The sequence below is a fragment of the Antechinus flavipes genome, chromosome 2, assembly GCF_016432865.1.
Source record: "Antechinus flavipes isolate AdamAnt ecotype Samford, QLD, Australia chromosome 2, AdamAnt_v2, whole genome shotgun sequence".
Classification (NCBI taxonomy): Eukaryota; Metazoa; Chordata; class Mammalia; order Dasyuromorphia; family Dasyuridae; genus Antechinus; species Antechinus flavipes.
Window position 1 is genome coordinate 392,085,329 of NC_067399.1, and position 15,584 is coordinate 392,100,912.

A 15,584-nucleotide genomic window follows, 5' to 3' on the forward strand; every position below is an offset into this window, starting at 1 on the left:
CTCCCCCTTTCCCCCCCTCCTTCCCAGGCAAATGGGGTTAAGCTAGGAAGTATTAAGCATCTGAGATCAGATTTGAACTCAGGTCCTCTTGACTTCAAGGCTGGTGCTCTCTCCACTGCAAAAGTGTTTTTTTTTTTTTTTTTAATCAATTTTATCTCATTTGATCCTAAAACAACCTTGTGAAGTAGGTAGATACTACCATTTTATTCATCCATCCATCCATTTATTTATTTTAAATCTAATAGATTTGATCTCAGAGTTTCCTGACTACAGGCCTAGCATTCTATCTCCTATGATTCCTAGCTGCTTCAGTTTGAGACCCAGCAAGACAAGTCTGATGAAGGCCTGAATTAGGGTAGTGCCTGTGGAAAAGTGGAAGGCTTTGAGGCAAGTTGGGGAGGAGAATCAACAAAACATGGCTACTGATTGAACACAAGTGCTTGTTATTCTTAGTTTCTCTTTCAAGTGGAATGAGCTCACTGCTCAACCTAGTGAAATTTTGGCTGTACTCTGCATCTTTCTTAGCATAAATGCTGAAGATGGATTCCTGACCTCATCTCTTAACTCCTATTCCTCCTTGATTATATAATATTATAATCATCAGAGCCAGTAGAGCTGAGCGTTTGGTCGAGAGGAAGATGATTTCAGTACTCTCATTTAGAATCTTTTCCTAGTAGTCAGTATTCTTGAGCAAGTCACTTGCTTGATTTCTTAGTTCTTAAAGTCATGATTGCTAATGGAGCCTGAGCTTTGCATGAGTTTCATGATCAATGATGAGTGACTAGGGAGGTACTAAACATGCTGCTGAGAACTGTCCTGACCAAATTCTAAGATGCTCATTCTAGAGATTTAACTACCAAATAGTAAATGTGTTTAGCCACACCAGCTGGATGGCATGAGTGGTATGAGTAGATGAGTAAGGAACCCAGTGCTTTGTAGATGATAAAATGGTAGATCTTGAGAACCCTTTGAGAGTCAATTAAATATTAACTGAAATAGTACCGTCAGCACAATTATAGTATGTAACTAATCCACATCTTGAGCATTTCTGAATGATCAATAAAGCTCAGAAGTTATTGCTGTGGCAATTAACATTCATCATTTATCTTATAGGTTTAAGGGACCATACAAGTTCCATTTTTATTTCTCTAAAATGATTATTATTATTTTTTTATTATAGCTTTTTATTTACAAAACATATGCGTGGGTAATTTTTCATCATTGACCTTTGCAAAACCTTCTATTCTAACTTTTCCCCTCTCTCCCCCCCCCCCCCCCCAATGGCAAGCAGTCTAATACATGTTAAATATGTTAAAGTATATGTAAAATACAATATATGTATACATATTTGTGGTTATCTTGCTGCACAAGAAAAATAGGATTGAGAAAGAATGTAAAAATAACCTGAGAAGGAAAATAAAAAATGCAAGCAAACAATAACAGAGTGGAAATCCTATGTTGTAGTCCACATTCATTTCCCATAGTTCTTTCGCTGAGTATAGCTGATTCTTTTCCTTACTTAACAATTAGAACTGATTTGGATCATCTCATAACATGATTATATTTTTGAGATTGAACAAGCTAGCTCTATTTTATGATGACTAGTTTTAGTTAAGTTCACCCTGTGACTGACAGTGACTAAATTGGCTGTCCTAGTTTTTTTTAGTACTACTGCCGAGTCACTTCACTTTTGGCTTCCACATCCTCTTCTATAAAAAAATTTTAGGTCCCTCCCAGTTCTAAAGCAGTGATTGTGTGTTCGCAATAGTCCTTTGGAAAAAAGGGACTAGTAAAGGTGTTCTTAGGCTGCCGTATATCATAGAGAAGGCACTGGATGATGACGAAGCTATTTTATAATAATAATAATTAGTACTTACTTTGTCTTTTTAAGATTTGCACAGTTGTGCTTACAAATATTATCTCATATCAGCTTTGGGAGGTAGGTGCAATTTTCATTCCTGGATGAGAAAAATGACTTAATCAGGGTCACTAAGCCATTATGTGCTAGATGACTCAGATCTTCCTGTCTCCAGACCCAGAGCATTATCTATCCCAACCACCAAGCTTCCTCTGCTTAGCTACATCATGCACATGAGAGCTAAAAGGTGCGAGACTGTGATGATAAGGATCTATATTGAGCAAATGAAATAATAATCGTAAAGCAATTAACACACTTGTCTGCAACATTGTAAAGTGCTGTCTTCAACCATTCAGTCAATAAGTCAATAAGCCCTATATAAATAGTTATTAGAGGCTTCAAAAATAACAAAGGGAAGAAATGTTCAGCCTGCCTGCAAATCTCAGACTGAGAATAGGTAGCTCTTGTAAGTTGATTGGCATGGCTATTTTCTCAGGGCAAAACACTTTCTTGTTATGTGTGGTAATGTGGCTGGGAGGCAATTAAGATGAACCTTACAGTTGGAAGAATTGCTTCTGAGGTGGTTTGGCAGAATTGTGGGTTACCACTGCCATCTGGTGGTGGCAAGTGAAATCGGCTCGATCATTTCAGTCAAAAATTGACCAGGATGGTAGAGAGAGAATTCATGCATCTAGTAAGGGATGTGATCTCTGAAGCACTTTTTTTAAACATTACGTTCCAAGCAGTTAGGTGGTATGGAGAGTAGGAGTGTGAGACTGAGTTCAAATCGTGGCCTTAGATACTTAGCTGGGCATTAGACTCAGGGCACGCTCCATTCTCAGCCTCAGTTTCCTCATTTATAAAATAGAGATAGTAATGACATTTCTTTCATTGAATGAATTAATAAGGGGTTACATTGAGATGTGAAGAACAAGTTAGATCTATTGTATATAGAACACTTGGTAAAATTTTTACCAAAGAAATTCCAGGTAAGTCTCAGGCTCCAAGTTTCAATTTTCCATTGATTACTTATTACTAGCTATCTGATCTCAGTGATTCTCACTTTCCTCCTATGTCCAATGATGTGTTTGTGTGTGGGGTGTGTGTATCTGACTCAGTGAGGAATTTTTGACTTAAAGTTTGTGATTATGATTTTAAAATATTTACATAATGTTTATTATTCAGTTATTTTTCAGTCATGTCTGGTTCTTTGTGATCCCATTGGGGTTCTCATGTTAAAGATACTGGAGCAGTTTGCCATTTCCTTATGCAACTCATTTTACATATGAGGAAACTGAGGCAAACAGGATTGCACAACTTATTCGTAGTCACGTATTTAGAAAGTGTCTGGGGTCACATTTGAACTCAGGAAGATGTGTCTTCCTGACTTCAGGCTTGACACTTTATCCTCTGCACCATCCTGCTTGGTAGGTACTATTATTATCCTCATTTTCTGAGGAAATCTGAGACGGTCTCACAGACACTCTGGCTCTTCGATTTGAGTCTGGTATTCTACCCATGATACCATGATACCATGATATCACGTTTGGTTCTGTATCTGCCAAGTCAGGGAGCTGGACTGAATATTCTCTGTGGTTCCTCCCAGCATTCAAGTATATGATGTGTGTGTGTGTGTACCTTTTGTGTACCAAAAAGCACTGTGCCAAGAGCTGGAGAAAGGTTTAGATAAGACACAATCCTGGTCCCCTTGGAGCTTATAGTCTGGTGATAGAATATGACATTTGTACAAATAATAATAGAAAACAATATATGAGATTATAGAATGGCATAATGGAGTGCTGGGCTCACTAATCCTCAATTATAAAATGGAGATAATAACAATGCCTACCTCACAATATTATTGTGAGTATCAAATGAGATAATACATAAAGCAATATATATGTATTAATTTTTATTGTAGTCATTTGAATCTTTCATTAGACACAATGTTTGAGATGAGGTTCAAAGAGAGAAGGACCATCATTACCATGTAGGAGGGTTCAGTTATGTCCAAGTAGGACTTTGAAGTAGCTGTAAAATTTCATTAGGTCATTAGAGGAAAGAAGAGGTTGCAGAATTGGGATCAACATGAACAAAGTCAAGGAAATGGACGAGCACAGACCATCCTGTAATCGATCCTATGTATTGCTTTGGACCAAGACTTTATACATGAGATAGATAAAATTTCATTTAAAAATGTTTTGATAGTGTGTTTAAATATAATTTCCTTTGTAACCCGTATGTTTTATGCTTTTAAGATAACAATTCTGAGCAGGGTTAGTTTTCATCAGACTGTTAAAAGGATTCCAGCAGGCAAGGAAATTTAAGAACTGCTGTTCTAGATTTTGGATTGATTACAGTCTATCTTCTATACTAATTTGTTAGTTTATTGAGGTCATGGACTTTTGTCTTTATTTGTATGTGTGTGCACATTCATGCATGAATGCATGCATGCACATGTGCATGTTTACTTTGTATTTATTCTCTTACTAACAAAGTACCCTGAATGTAATAGGGACCTAATAATATTAGTTACATTATTTGAATGAATTAATGAGGAGTTAGATTGAGCCATTCCATACCTTGATCTGAGTTAATTTATATAGGAAATAGTCTCCATTCCTTTGGCTTCATTGAAGAGCCAGGATACTACCCTTACTTCTAGTGCTTGAAGAACCAGTAATTTTTATTCTCATAATAGTAATGAAGCCGCATGGAGGTCCAGACATCATTGAATCTTAGGTTTGGAAGAGCCCCTCAGACTGCTCACTTAAATTGTACCTTTCTGAAAATCCCTTCTTCAAGATGTCTGGCTGTAGATTATAGAAATTATAGAAGTCAATGTTTTCTTTTAGGAAAATCTAGGATTGTGCTTAGAATTCTTAGTTTGAGATTTACAAAGTATTTAACAGGATAAATAAATGCAGATGTTAATTTAGGAAATTCCTTTCATCCCAGTCAAAATGTATCATGAAAAACTAACACAATTTTATGTAGGGTAGATGTTATTTTTTTTGTATTGTCTTGTCCATAACCATTCATAAGTGGAGAATAAACAACAGGTTGAAGAGATAACTGATTTGCAATCTTTTCTCTCCTTATCCTATGGTTTGTTCTCAAGATGCCAAAAATGAGTTCTTTTTAAAAGTAGCTACTTTTTAAAAGAGCAATAACCTGTGATTGAAAAGCAAGCTTGCAGATCAGATGAGAAGGGACCAAGAAGGTTCATAGGATCCTTTGAGAATCTTGCAGACTGAGGTGCCTTTGATCTTTATAATCACAATGGTTTGTGGCTCTTTTTGCTTACAGGACACTTCCTTGTAGCTCCATCCCTGCTGGAGTAGGGCATTTCCCACCCTGTGGTTTAAGATTTTACAAATGTGCAGAATGCTTTTTTAAAAAAAATCTTTTTTTTTTTTTTTTTTTAAACAATGCTTCAGTCAGCAGGAATAGACAGTTTCCCAGGAGAGAGGGGAGGGAAGGTGTGCAGCAGAGGGGGCGTGTGTGCCAGTAACTGTGAGGGAATTGGGGTCCTACTGTGAAGGATTAAAGACCGCCTTAGCAGATGTTGGCCCAGCTGAAGTGCTCTCAACACAGTTATTATAACAGATAGGTTTGAGATCCCCTATGGAGTCTAATTCTGAACTTTGTGATTCAGTCCTCTTAAATATTTGTTTGCATTATAAAGGGTTTCCCTGCTTCTTCTCCTTCCTTCTTCTTGTTTTTGTTCTTCTTTTTCCCTTCTTTTTTCTTTTTTCTTCTTTCTCCTTTTTCTTTTTAAAGGGTTTAGAAAAAGATCTTAGTTGTAGTGGAAGAGAAGAGCCAGCATTCAGAGTCAGAAGCCCTGGGTTTGAATCCTGTCTCCGCTTCTGTATGACCTTAAGAAAGACACTTGTGAGGTTGTATTAGATAACCTATAAAGCTTATTTTAGCTCTGCACTTGTCATTGGAGCCAGAGCTGTATCTGTTACATTTTTGGAACATTGAGGTGACACAGTAGTGAGAGTACTGAGCCTGGGGTCAGGAAGACCCGATTTCAAATGTAGCCTCTGATACATACTATGTGAGCCTGGGCAAATCATTGACCTGCTGCTTGCCTCAGTTTCCCTATGTGTAAAATGGGGATAAAAATAGCTCCCAGGGTTGTTCTGAGGATTAAATGAAATAAGATTGTAAAGTGCTTAGCACTTCACATGGCACATGATAAGCAACATATAAATCCTAACATTATTATTATTATTATTATTATTATGATTGTGTAGCTTTGGCCAAGTAATTTCTTATATCTTAGTGTCTTTTTTCATATGTCATTAAGTCAGTAAGCATTTATTAAGAGCTTATTGAATTTGGGGTGATGTGCTAGGTATTAGGAATACAAAGAAAGCCAAAAAATTTATTCCCTGTCTTCAAAAAGCTCCCATTCTATTTGGGAAGATAATATGCAAACAACTACATGTACATGGCGTAAATGGAAGATGATCTCAGATTAAAGGCTTCCCAAAGAAGGAAGTCTAGGAGAATTCCTGGAGTGGGGCAGTGTTCACTGAGTTGTATTCCAGGTGTGAAGAATAGCAAGGAGAGAGAGTACATTGGAAAGGGAGAGTAGAAGTAGAAGGGACCTGATTGCAAAGGGGTCTAAATCAAATGGAACATTTGTATTTTCTTCCTGGAGGGAATTGTGTATATGTGCATGTGCATGCACATGTATATTTTGGAAGACCCATAGAAGATAGACTGGAGTGAGAAAAGATTTGAGACAGAGACGCCATCAAGTTGGCTATCATGATTATCAGACATTTCATGATGAGGGTCTGCCCCAGGATGTTGGTAATTGGAATAAATCAAAATGCATTTGAAAAATGTTGTAAACATACACCTGAAGACAAGTCGGAGGTGGGGACAAAACGAAGGGGCTAAAGCAGATAATCTTTATGGTCTGTTCTTGCTTAGATCCTCTGATTCCCTAGGAGTTTTCTTTTCTATTTTTCTCAGTAATTATTTCTGGTTCAGCTCTTATGAACAAATTCTTAAGTTTATTCTTGGAATAAATTGTTAATATTGTTTGAAGTAAGTTGGCTTATTCAAGAACATCACTGATTAACTCATCTTTTTTTTTTAATTAAAGCTTTTTATTTTCAAAACATGCATGGATAATTTTCAACATTCACCCTTGCAAAACTTTGTGTTCCAAATTTTTTCCTTCCTTTCCCCTCACCTCTCCCCTAGATGGTAAGTAATCCAACATATTTAAATATGTGCAATTCTTCTGTATATATTTCCACATTTATTGTGCTACTCAAGAAAAATCAGATCAAAAAGAAAAAAATGAGAAAGAAAACAAAAAGATTGAAAGTACTATGTTTTGATCCTTACTCAGTTCCTACAGTTGTCTGTCTGGATGCAAATGACTCTATTTCAAGACCATTGGAACTGGCCTGAATCATCTCAGTGTTGAAAAGAGTGACATCCATCAGAACTGATTATCATATAATGTTGTTGCTGCTGTGTACAATGTTTTCCTAGTTCTGTTCACTTCACTTAGCATCATAAAGTCATCTTCTAATATACTCTACTCTTTAATATAGTGGGAGTCTTACTACACAAATAGCCGGGTCATGTGGTTGCTATTTCTGCAGGTCTGAAGTCTATTTATGATATCTTTGTTTTGCAAAACTTTGAAGACTTAGTAGAAATTATATAGTTACAATAAAATTACACAATTTTTAAAAAAGATTATTGGTTTGTTTTGTTTTGACCTAAAACTTTCATTTCCCAATGTAGACATTCCCTGTTCCTCACCTCTGGAGCCCAGTTTCTTAAACCATTGCAACCTCATAAGGACTCTTGTAACTGAATGTGGGTGGGGGGGGGGTCACAAAATTTTGATTTGTTATCCGTAAATGTTTGACTTGTATACCTATTTTAAGTACTTTTATATCCAGAATCATGTAAAAATTTCTTAGGAGAAAAGGAGTTGTGAGAGGAAAAAGTTTAAGAAGCTATGCTCTAGAGAGCCTTCTAACAAAGAATAAGAAGAGGAGAGAGGAAAAACAGTTCAGAAAAACTAATTAAACACATCAATGGGATTTTAGAATAAATTCAGCATTCTGCAGCCTCAATCATAAATTGTACAAAGAAGGGAGGGGCGTTTGTTCTCTCTTTTCTTTTGTGATAGACTTGATTATTGTAATTATTTAGTATTCAGTTTTGATTTTTTGTTTTGTTTTCATTTACAATGTGGTAGTTATTATTTCTTGTCTTCTCATGTTACTTGACTTTGCATCATTTCATAGAAGTCAGCTTTTTCATTTTGTTCTTCAAACTTACTGCTTCATGTGAAACAGTAATATTGCATTATAATAATGTACCAAAAATCACTTAGTCATTTCCAAGTAAGTGGGCCTCAACTTTGTTTCTAGTTCTTAGCTACTGCAACCAGTTATGCTATAAATATCTTGGTGTATTGAGAATGTTCTTTTTGTCTTTGACCCCCTTGAGGTATGTGCCTAGCAGTGGTATCTTTGGGTCAAAGGAAATGGATATTTTAGTCACTTCCTTAGCCCTAATTCCAGATTGCTTTCCATGATAATAATAGTGATAGCTAGCATTTATATTATGTATTAAAATTTAGTCATTTGATCCTTACAGCCACCTCCCATGAGATAGGTCTTATTATTATCCCTTTTTCTTAAGGATTAGGAAACTGACCCTCAGAGGTAAAATGACTTTCCACACTTGGAATCACACACTTAGAACTCTCTTTGTGACCAGAATTCTGTCCACAGCATCCTCCAACTTGGTATTTGGATCAGTTCAAAACTGTGTTTGTGTGCTTGTATATCTTTAAACTCTTTTACATTGGATAATTCTTTTGTGTTAAAATACGTGACTAATGTAATACAGCGGCTTTACCTGTATGTCAACAAAATGAAAAAAATATATATATCTCTTAGCATAAGAACATTAATTGTTGTTGAAGAATGGTGATTTGACTGACAACAATTATTTTTGAAATGTAGTTTCAATGTAGTTTCAATGTTGTGACATACATGGAAACAGTCAGGAAATGCAGCACCACAGTGATTGATTTGGTGTATTTCTTGACCAGGAGAGTTTCTAGTCAGTGGCTTTTTCCAGTTATTTTCACATCTTTGTTGAGCAGTTTTATTATTTACTTGTCTACGTGCCTCTCATATATGCCTGCAGCTGGACTAGGCATAGGTTTACATATATGCAGTATGTAGGTGGTCAGTGTGCACTGTGGACATCAGGGTTCAAAATGCCCTTGGCATTCAGTCTGAGTTCCTATTTCCTTTTTTTTTTTTTAAATGGGTATAATAATGCAGGTACCACTTACCCATAATGCTCAAGTGGAAGAATAGATAAGATAGCTTTGTCCATTTCAAAGTCCCTTGTGGGTCAGCAGTTAAAATGATAGCAAAAATACACAGACACATCTCAATGTTGAGGGGTGCATGTGTACACAAACACAAACTGTTCACAGTGAGTAAAGATGTGGGCATAAAATTTGAAAGCTAGGAGAATTCTAATTGCTGCCTTGAAGGGAAATTGACCATTTATCAGGTGCAGGCTTTTATTTATTCCAAAATGAATGAATAAATAATATAGTATACTGTGATATGACATGATATATACCTGTTCTCAGATTCCTCCTTTGATAAATGTTAATTGTGTGACCCTGGACCGTCACTCACTTTATCTAGGCAACAATTTGTGTGTGTGTGTGTGTGTGTGTGTGTGTGTGTGTGTGTGTGTGTACAGCTGGCGAATAAAGCTGGAGAACTATTTTCTTTCTTTTTTTTTTTTTAGGTGTATTTTATTGATCTTTTGAGTTCCTCAGAGTAAAAGTACTCTGTATTGGTGTTTCTCAAAGCAGAGGTTATGACTTTTTGGCGATCAAGTGTGGCTCATTAGAACAATAAATCCCCTAACACTGGAGCAGCATACACCTTACTGCTGGCTTATTATTATTATTTTTTAATTTTATAATAACTTTTTATTGACAGAACCCATGCCAGGGTAATTTTTTTTTACAACATTATCACTTGCACTCGCTTCTGTTCCGATTTTTCCCCTCCCTCCTTCCACTCCTTCCCCTAGATGGCAAGCAGTCCTATATATGTTAAATATGTTGCAGTATATCCTAGATACAATATATGCTTGCAGAACCAAACAGTTCTCTTGTTGCACAGGGAGAATTGGATTCAGAAGGTAAAAATAACCCGGGAAGAAAAACAAAAATGCAAATAGTTTACATTCATTTCCCAGTGTTCTTTCTTTAGGTGTAGCTGCTTCTGTCCATCATTTATCAATTGAAATGGAGTTAGGTCTTTTTGTCAAAGAAATCCACTTCCATCAGAATACATCCTCAAACAGTATCGTTGTTGAGGTATATAATGATCTCCTGGTTCTGCTCATTTCACTTAGCATCAGTTCATGTAAGTCTCTCCAAACCTTGGAGAACTGTTTTCTAAATATTACCATAGCATATTTCTTGCCTAAGAAAAGTATATGTTTTTTCTAACTGTTTAGGTATATTCATATAGCTACACATATTGGGGCAGCTAGGAGGTACAGTGGATAGAGTACCAGACCAGACTTATCTTCCCAAGTTCACATCTGCTCTGAAACACATCCTGGGCAAGTTCCTTAATCCTGTTTGCCTCAGTTTGGAAAAGGAAATGGCAAACCATCCCAGAATCCTTTCCAAGAAAATCCCCAAAAGGGTCATGAAGAGTTAAACATGATTGAAAAATGACTGAACAACAAAAACAAAATAAGATTTGCCCAGCACGTGATAAATAACTTATTGTTTTATCCTCACAATATCTTTGGGATGTAGAAGCTATTACTTATGCCCATTTTATTGATGAGGAAACAGGCAAACAGTGGTTATGTGACTTGCCCAGAGTCGCATAATCAGTAAGTGTCTGAATATGGTTTTGAGTTTACTTTTTTTTTTTCCTAGTGCTCTGATCCATACTCATAAGAAGTTTCCTCAACAGCATAGTTCCCTATCAACAATACAGTCATAGATCTAGGCACTTTCCTAGCATATCCAGGGGCATGGTACTTCTGTGATCTGGAAAAATTTGTCTAAAACCTTTTCTTTCTTTCTTCATACAAGAGAAGAAGTCTGAATTTTTTCCTTCTCTATTTCACCTCTCTTTCTCTCTCTCTCTCTTTTAGGTCTTATTGTAAAATTTCAGTTAAGTATTTGATCGCTTGTTCTATGTTAAATGCTGGCCTTTTCATGTAGCCTATGACTTCTGCAAAACTCCCTCAAAATTCTTATTTAATTTCTTAGGCTAATCTAGTATATAGAAACCATGATGGTCAGAGCAAACATGGGGAAGGTATAACTGTTTTACTGTTGTACTCACATAGCATTGTTCAGGGCAGTGTGAAAGAAAAAAAATCCTAGGTCCCTAAAATCTAGGATTAAAGTGGTGTGTGTGTGTGTGTGTGTGTGTGTGTGTGTGTGTAAAATATTAGGTTAAGAACTCCAGCTCTCACAATTTACCCATTACAGCTTTTTGTATTTCTTTGCAAGGGTGAGCAGTAGACTACTAATTCCCCTTTTAATATTATCTCTTTATTTGAGTAGACTGTGATTCTGGTTTTTTCTTTTGTCATTGGTGAATGAAATTGGATAGTGATTTTTTATTATCTCTTGTAGGCAGATAATCAAGTGGACCTCGTTCGGCAACATTTTTATGAAGTCTCCCTGGAGTATGTTTTCAAGGTGCAGGAAGTCCAAGAAAGAAAGATGTTTGAATTTGTAGAACCTGTAAGTAAATATTGATATTTAATGGTATATGGAGATTATTAGTAGTTTGGAAATGTCTTTACATTTTGGGGGAAAAGGTGACTGATGTGATTTCCCTGCCCTATCTATTGTAACAGTGAATTAATATTCCATAATAGATAATCACATTAAATAAAACTTTTGGAGACCCTTAGTATGAGATTGTGTATCAGATCATCCTTGTGTTGACTGTAACATAAACACTGCTTATAAGGAAGGATTGTTGAGCTGAATGACTCTTCTCTTGCAATCAAGTTTCAGTTGTCCCTCAACTTCTCTCACATCTTTCCCAAACTTGAAAGTGCTTTTCCTTGATAGAAAACCAATATATACTTCCAACTTAATTAATAAAATGATGCAGTATCACCAAAAGCCATAAGAAGTAGAAGGAAGAAAAAGGTGAAATATAGAAGTTTCCTTTCTTTTTTTCCTAGAATAGATTCTCAAATCGATTCACATGGTAATTTGTGAAAACAAGAAAATCTAGTTCTCATCATTCTTCAATTGGGGAATGTGATTGCTGATAAAATATTTGTTATGAACTGGGCAATTTGGGTGTTGGGTTATAATGGGATTTTGTGTATAATAGAAATTTTACAATAGTTGTATTCTTGAATGAGCTTTGTAGTGTGGGGAGAAAACAACCCTTATCCTATACAATTCTTCAGCATTTGTGGTTTCATTGGGTAGGCTTCATATGCCCTTATCCCTAGCTTCTATTCTACTATTGCTTTGAGGCTTATATATCCTAATGATATCTGTCATTGCTGTTCCTTCTCACTACGGATTGCACAACTATCCAGCTAGTGTAGGATTTCTGGTGTAGCCCTGAGATTGGCATCTTTGTTCAAATGGTATCCATGTCTTCTGACATTTCTCGCCATGTTGTGTCAATTTAGAATTTATATTCGCAGTTATTTCATGTCTAGAGTTGTTTACACAATTTGATTATTCTTTGATCATATTCATATAGATCATAATTATGTAAATCATAATCTCTCCTCATCTTGTCATGTACAATTATTACAATTATTATTTATATCCTTTCTATAAGGGATCAACACAATGTAAGGAACATTCCTCCAGATGCCTTGACATTGCATGAAGTATACTGTTTCTCTGCCTGTTGTAATCTCATTCCACTTCCTTTTTTAGACATACTTCTCTCTAACAATATGCTTTCCATGGCTGCTTCTGCATAATTTTTCCTGGGTTGTGATGTAGCATCTTGGTATATGCTTCTCCATTGTCCTCTGGATGACCTAGAACTAATTCTTTGGAGACTGTAGTATCCTTTCACTTGCAGTCATATGGCATCACAGGAAGAATATTGATGTTATAAAGATGACTCTTTGTTTCAGGGAGAAGCTGTAGCCAGCAAACACTTGGTCTCCTTGCCAAGTGCAGAGTAATGGCAGCCAAAGGCAACACCGGTTTAGAATATAAACTGTTCAGTAACATTTTGTAGAGAATGGTGGAAGATTAGAAGCAGTTTTGTCTTATAAAATAATGAGAAGCAATAGAGAGAAAAACAAATTTACAGGAAACTTGGTGAGAGACCTAGCTAATCCTGGTCATCTAGATCCCAATCAAGGAATCCAAGTGTGAAAATGGAAGGGGAAATGATGAACATTCAAAAAAAAAAAATAGAAAACTCAAAAGAGCATTCAAGGATAAGCTTTTTTTTTCATCAATTATAAAGGAGCCTGCATATTCCAGTTCTAAAATCACAATCATAGATGTGCAGCCCAAAGAAATAGAAATGGTCATAAAACAAAACAAGGATAGATTAGAACACTATACATAGGGGAGTTCTGTGTGAGAGATGACATGATTTTAAAGGGATTGGGGGATTTATTCTTGTAAGAGGAAAGAGGAAAGAATATCCAAATGCTTTGGGAAAAAATGTGGAACTCATTATTATTACCAAGAAAAAAGGCAACTCAGGGAATATTCATAACTACTGACTCATATGTCTACTTTGATATTTCCTAGAAAACTTTGACAATTATATACTTACCCACTTAAAGTCATCTATGACAAAGATATGAGAAGGGGATACACTGGTTCTTGTCAACAATATTTCTTTGTAGACATATCATTAATCTTTAATGAAATAATAAATAAAATAAGTAATAAAAATAATCTTTAAATGAAAGGTGTTTATTTGTTGACTATAAAGAAAACCTTATTTTCATCAGATTTGCAGACTTGACAAGAAATAAAAAGGATAACTGTTGTATGGCAAAATAGGCTTTCTTAAAAGATCTGTGAATTGGTCTAGCTATTATGGAAAGAAATGTTGATTTCTGCCCCCAAAGGCATTAAATTGTGAATCAGTGATATCACTATTAGGTCTATGCCAAAGGGATCAAAAAAAGTGAAAAAGAACCTATATGTACAACAATATTTATGGCAGCTCCTTTTGTGACGACAAAGAACTGGAAATTGAGAAAGTATCTTTCAATTGGGAATTGACTAAACAGATTATGGTGTATGATGAAATACTGTTGTGTTGTAAGAAATCATCAAGGTGGGGGATAGTTTCAGAGAGACTTGAGAGGACTTATATGAACTAATGCAAGTAAAGGGAGTGGTTCTAGGAAAACAGTATAAAAACAAGAGACTTAGTGAAAGAGAATGAGGGAATCTGATCAGCACCATACTTATTCACTCCTAACTACAACCCTGTAAGATAGGAACTGCTATTACTATCCCTTTTTTATAAGTGAAGAAACTGAGTCTAGCAAAGTGAAGTAATTTGCCTGTGATTACATAGCTAGTAAATATTTGTGGCTACATTTCCATTCACATCTCCCAGACTTCACGTTTGGTGCTTTTACTCATAGTGCTTTCTATGTGGAATTGCAAGTCAGTCTATCTGTAAGCCTTATTAAAACATCCACTATGTACCAGACACTGTACTTTACATATATTATTTTATTGATCCTCACTACAAAACTGGAAGATAGGTGGTATTGTCATCCCCATTTTACAGATTAGGAAACTGAGGCAAACAACATGTAAATGACTGGTCCAGGTCCAACAGCTAATAAGTGTCTGGGATGTGATTTGAACATAGTTCTAACCCTGACACCGCCTAATTGCCTACTGAAATGAGAGAACTTAGTGGATGAAAAAAAACTAATTGTCCAGATTACGATAGTTATATCTTATAGCCTATAAGTGATTTATCTTGGACCAATACTATAAGTGGACAGTGAATTGTATTCATAATTTAATAGCCGAAGGAGAGAAGAAAAGATTGCTTTGTGAAAATTGCACAATTCTTCAAAAGGCATCACCTTCTTTTCCAGTTATCTTGTACATAGAGTCAAAATATCTCTTTTGATACTTTGACTTCTTACTGAATTAATTCAGTTAAGTTAGCAGTGTTTCAGTCACAAGTCCACATTTCCTATGATTGGTGTTGTGCTTTCTCCCATAAACCTATCCCTCTTCTGAATCAGTTTGAAGTGTGGGAAGCAGATTTATCTACTTAACAGATTTTTTTTTTTCTTTCAGTACTATTTATTTTTTTTAACTACATGCAAAGATAGTTTTCAACATTCACCTTCATAAAACCTGGTATTCCAAATTCTTCTCCCTCTCCTTCATCCTCTCCTCCCCCAAGACAGCAAGAAATGTGATATAGTTAAACTTGTATGGTTCTTCTAAACATTTCCATATTTATCATGCCATTTATCCTTCCAAAAAAAAAAAAAAATCAGATCAAAAGGGAAAAAACACAACAAAAGAAAAAATAAATAAGCAAACAACAATGAAAATGGTGAATATACTATGTTTTGATCCACATTCAGTTTCCATAGTTTTCTCTCTCTGAATGTGGATGGTACTTTCTATCAAAAGTCTATTGGAATTACCTTGAATCATCTC

At 35.6% G+C, this 15,584-nt stretch overlaps 1 protein-coding gene across 3 annotated transcripts in view; it reads left to right on the top strand.

Moving 5' to 3' along the window:
* Positions 1-15,584, top strand: part of ARHGAP26 (Rho GTPase activating protein 26) — a 514,410-nt gene that overhangs the window by 146,244 nt on the left and 352,582 nt on the right. For all 3 annotated transcript variants that reach the window (XM_051978634.1, XM_051978632.1, XM_051978633.1), the window contains exon 6: positions 11,559-11,669. In XM_051978634.1, coding sequence (XP_051834594.1) covers positions 11,559-11,669 — 111 coding nt within the window. The remainder of the gene's footprint in view (positions 1-11,558; positions 11,670-15,584) is intronic.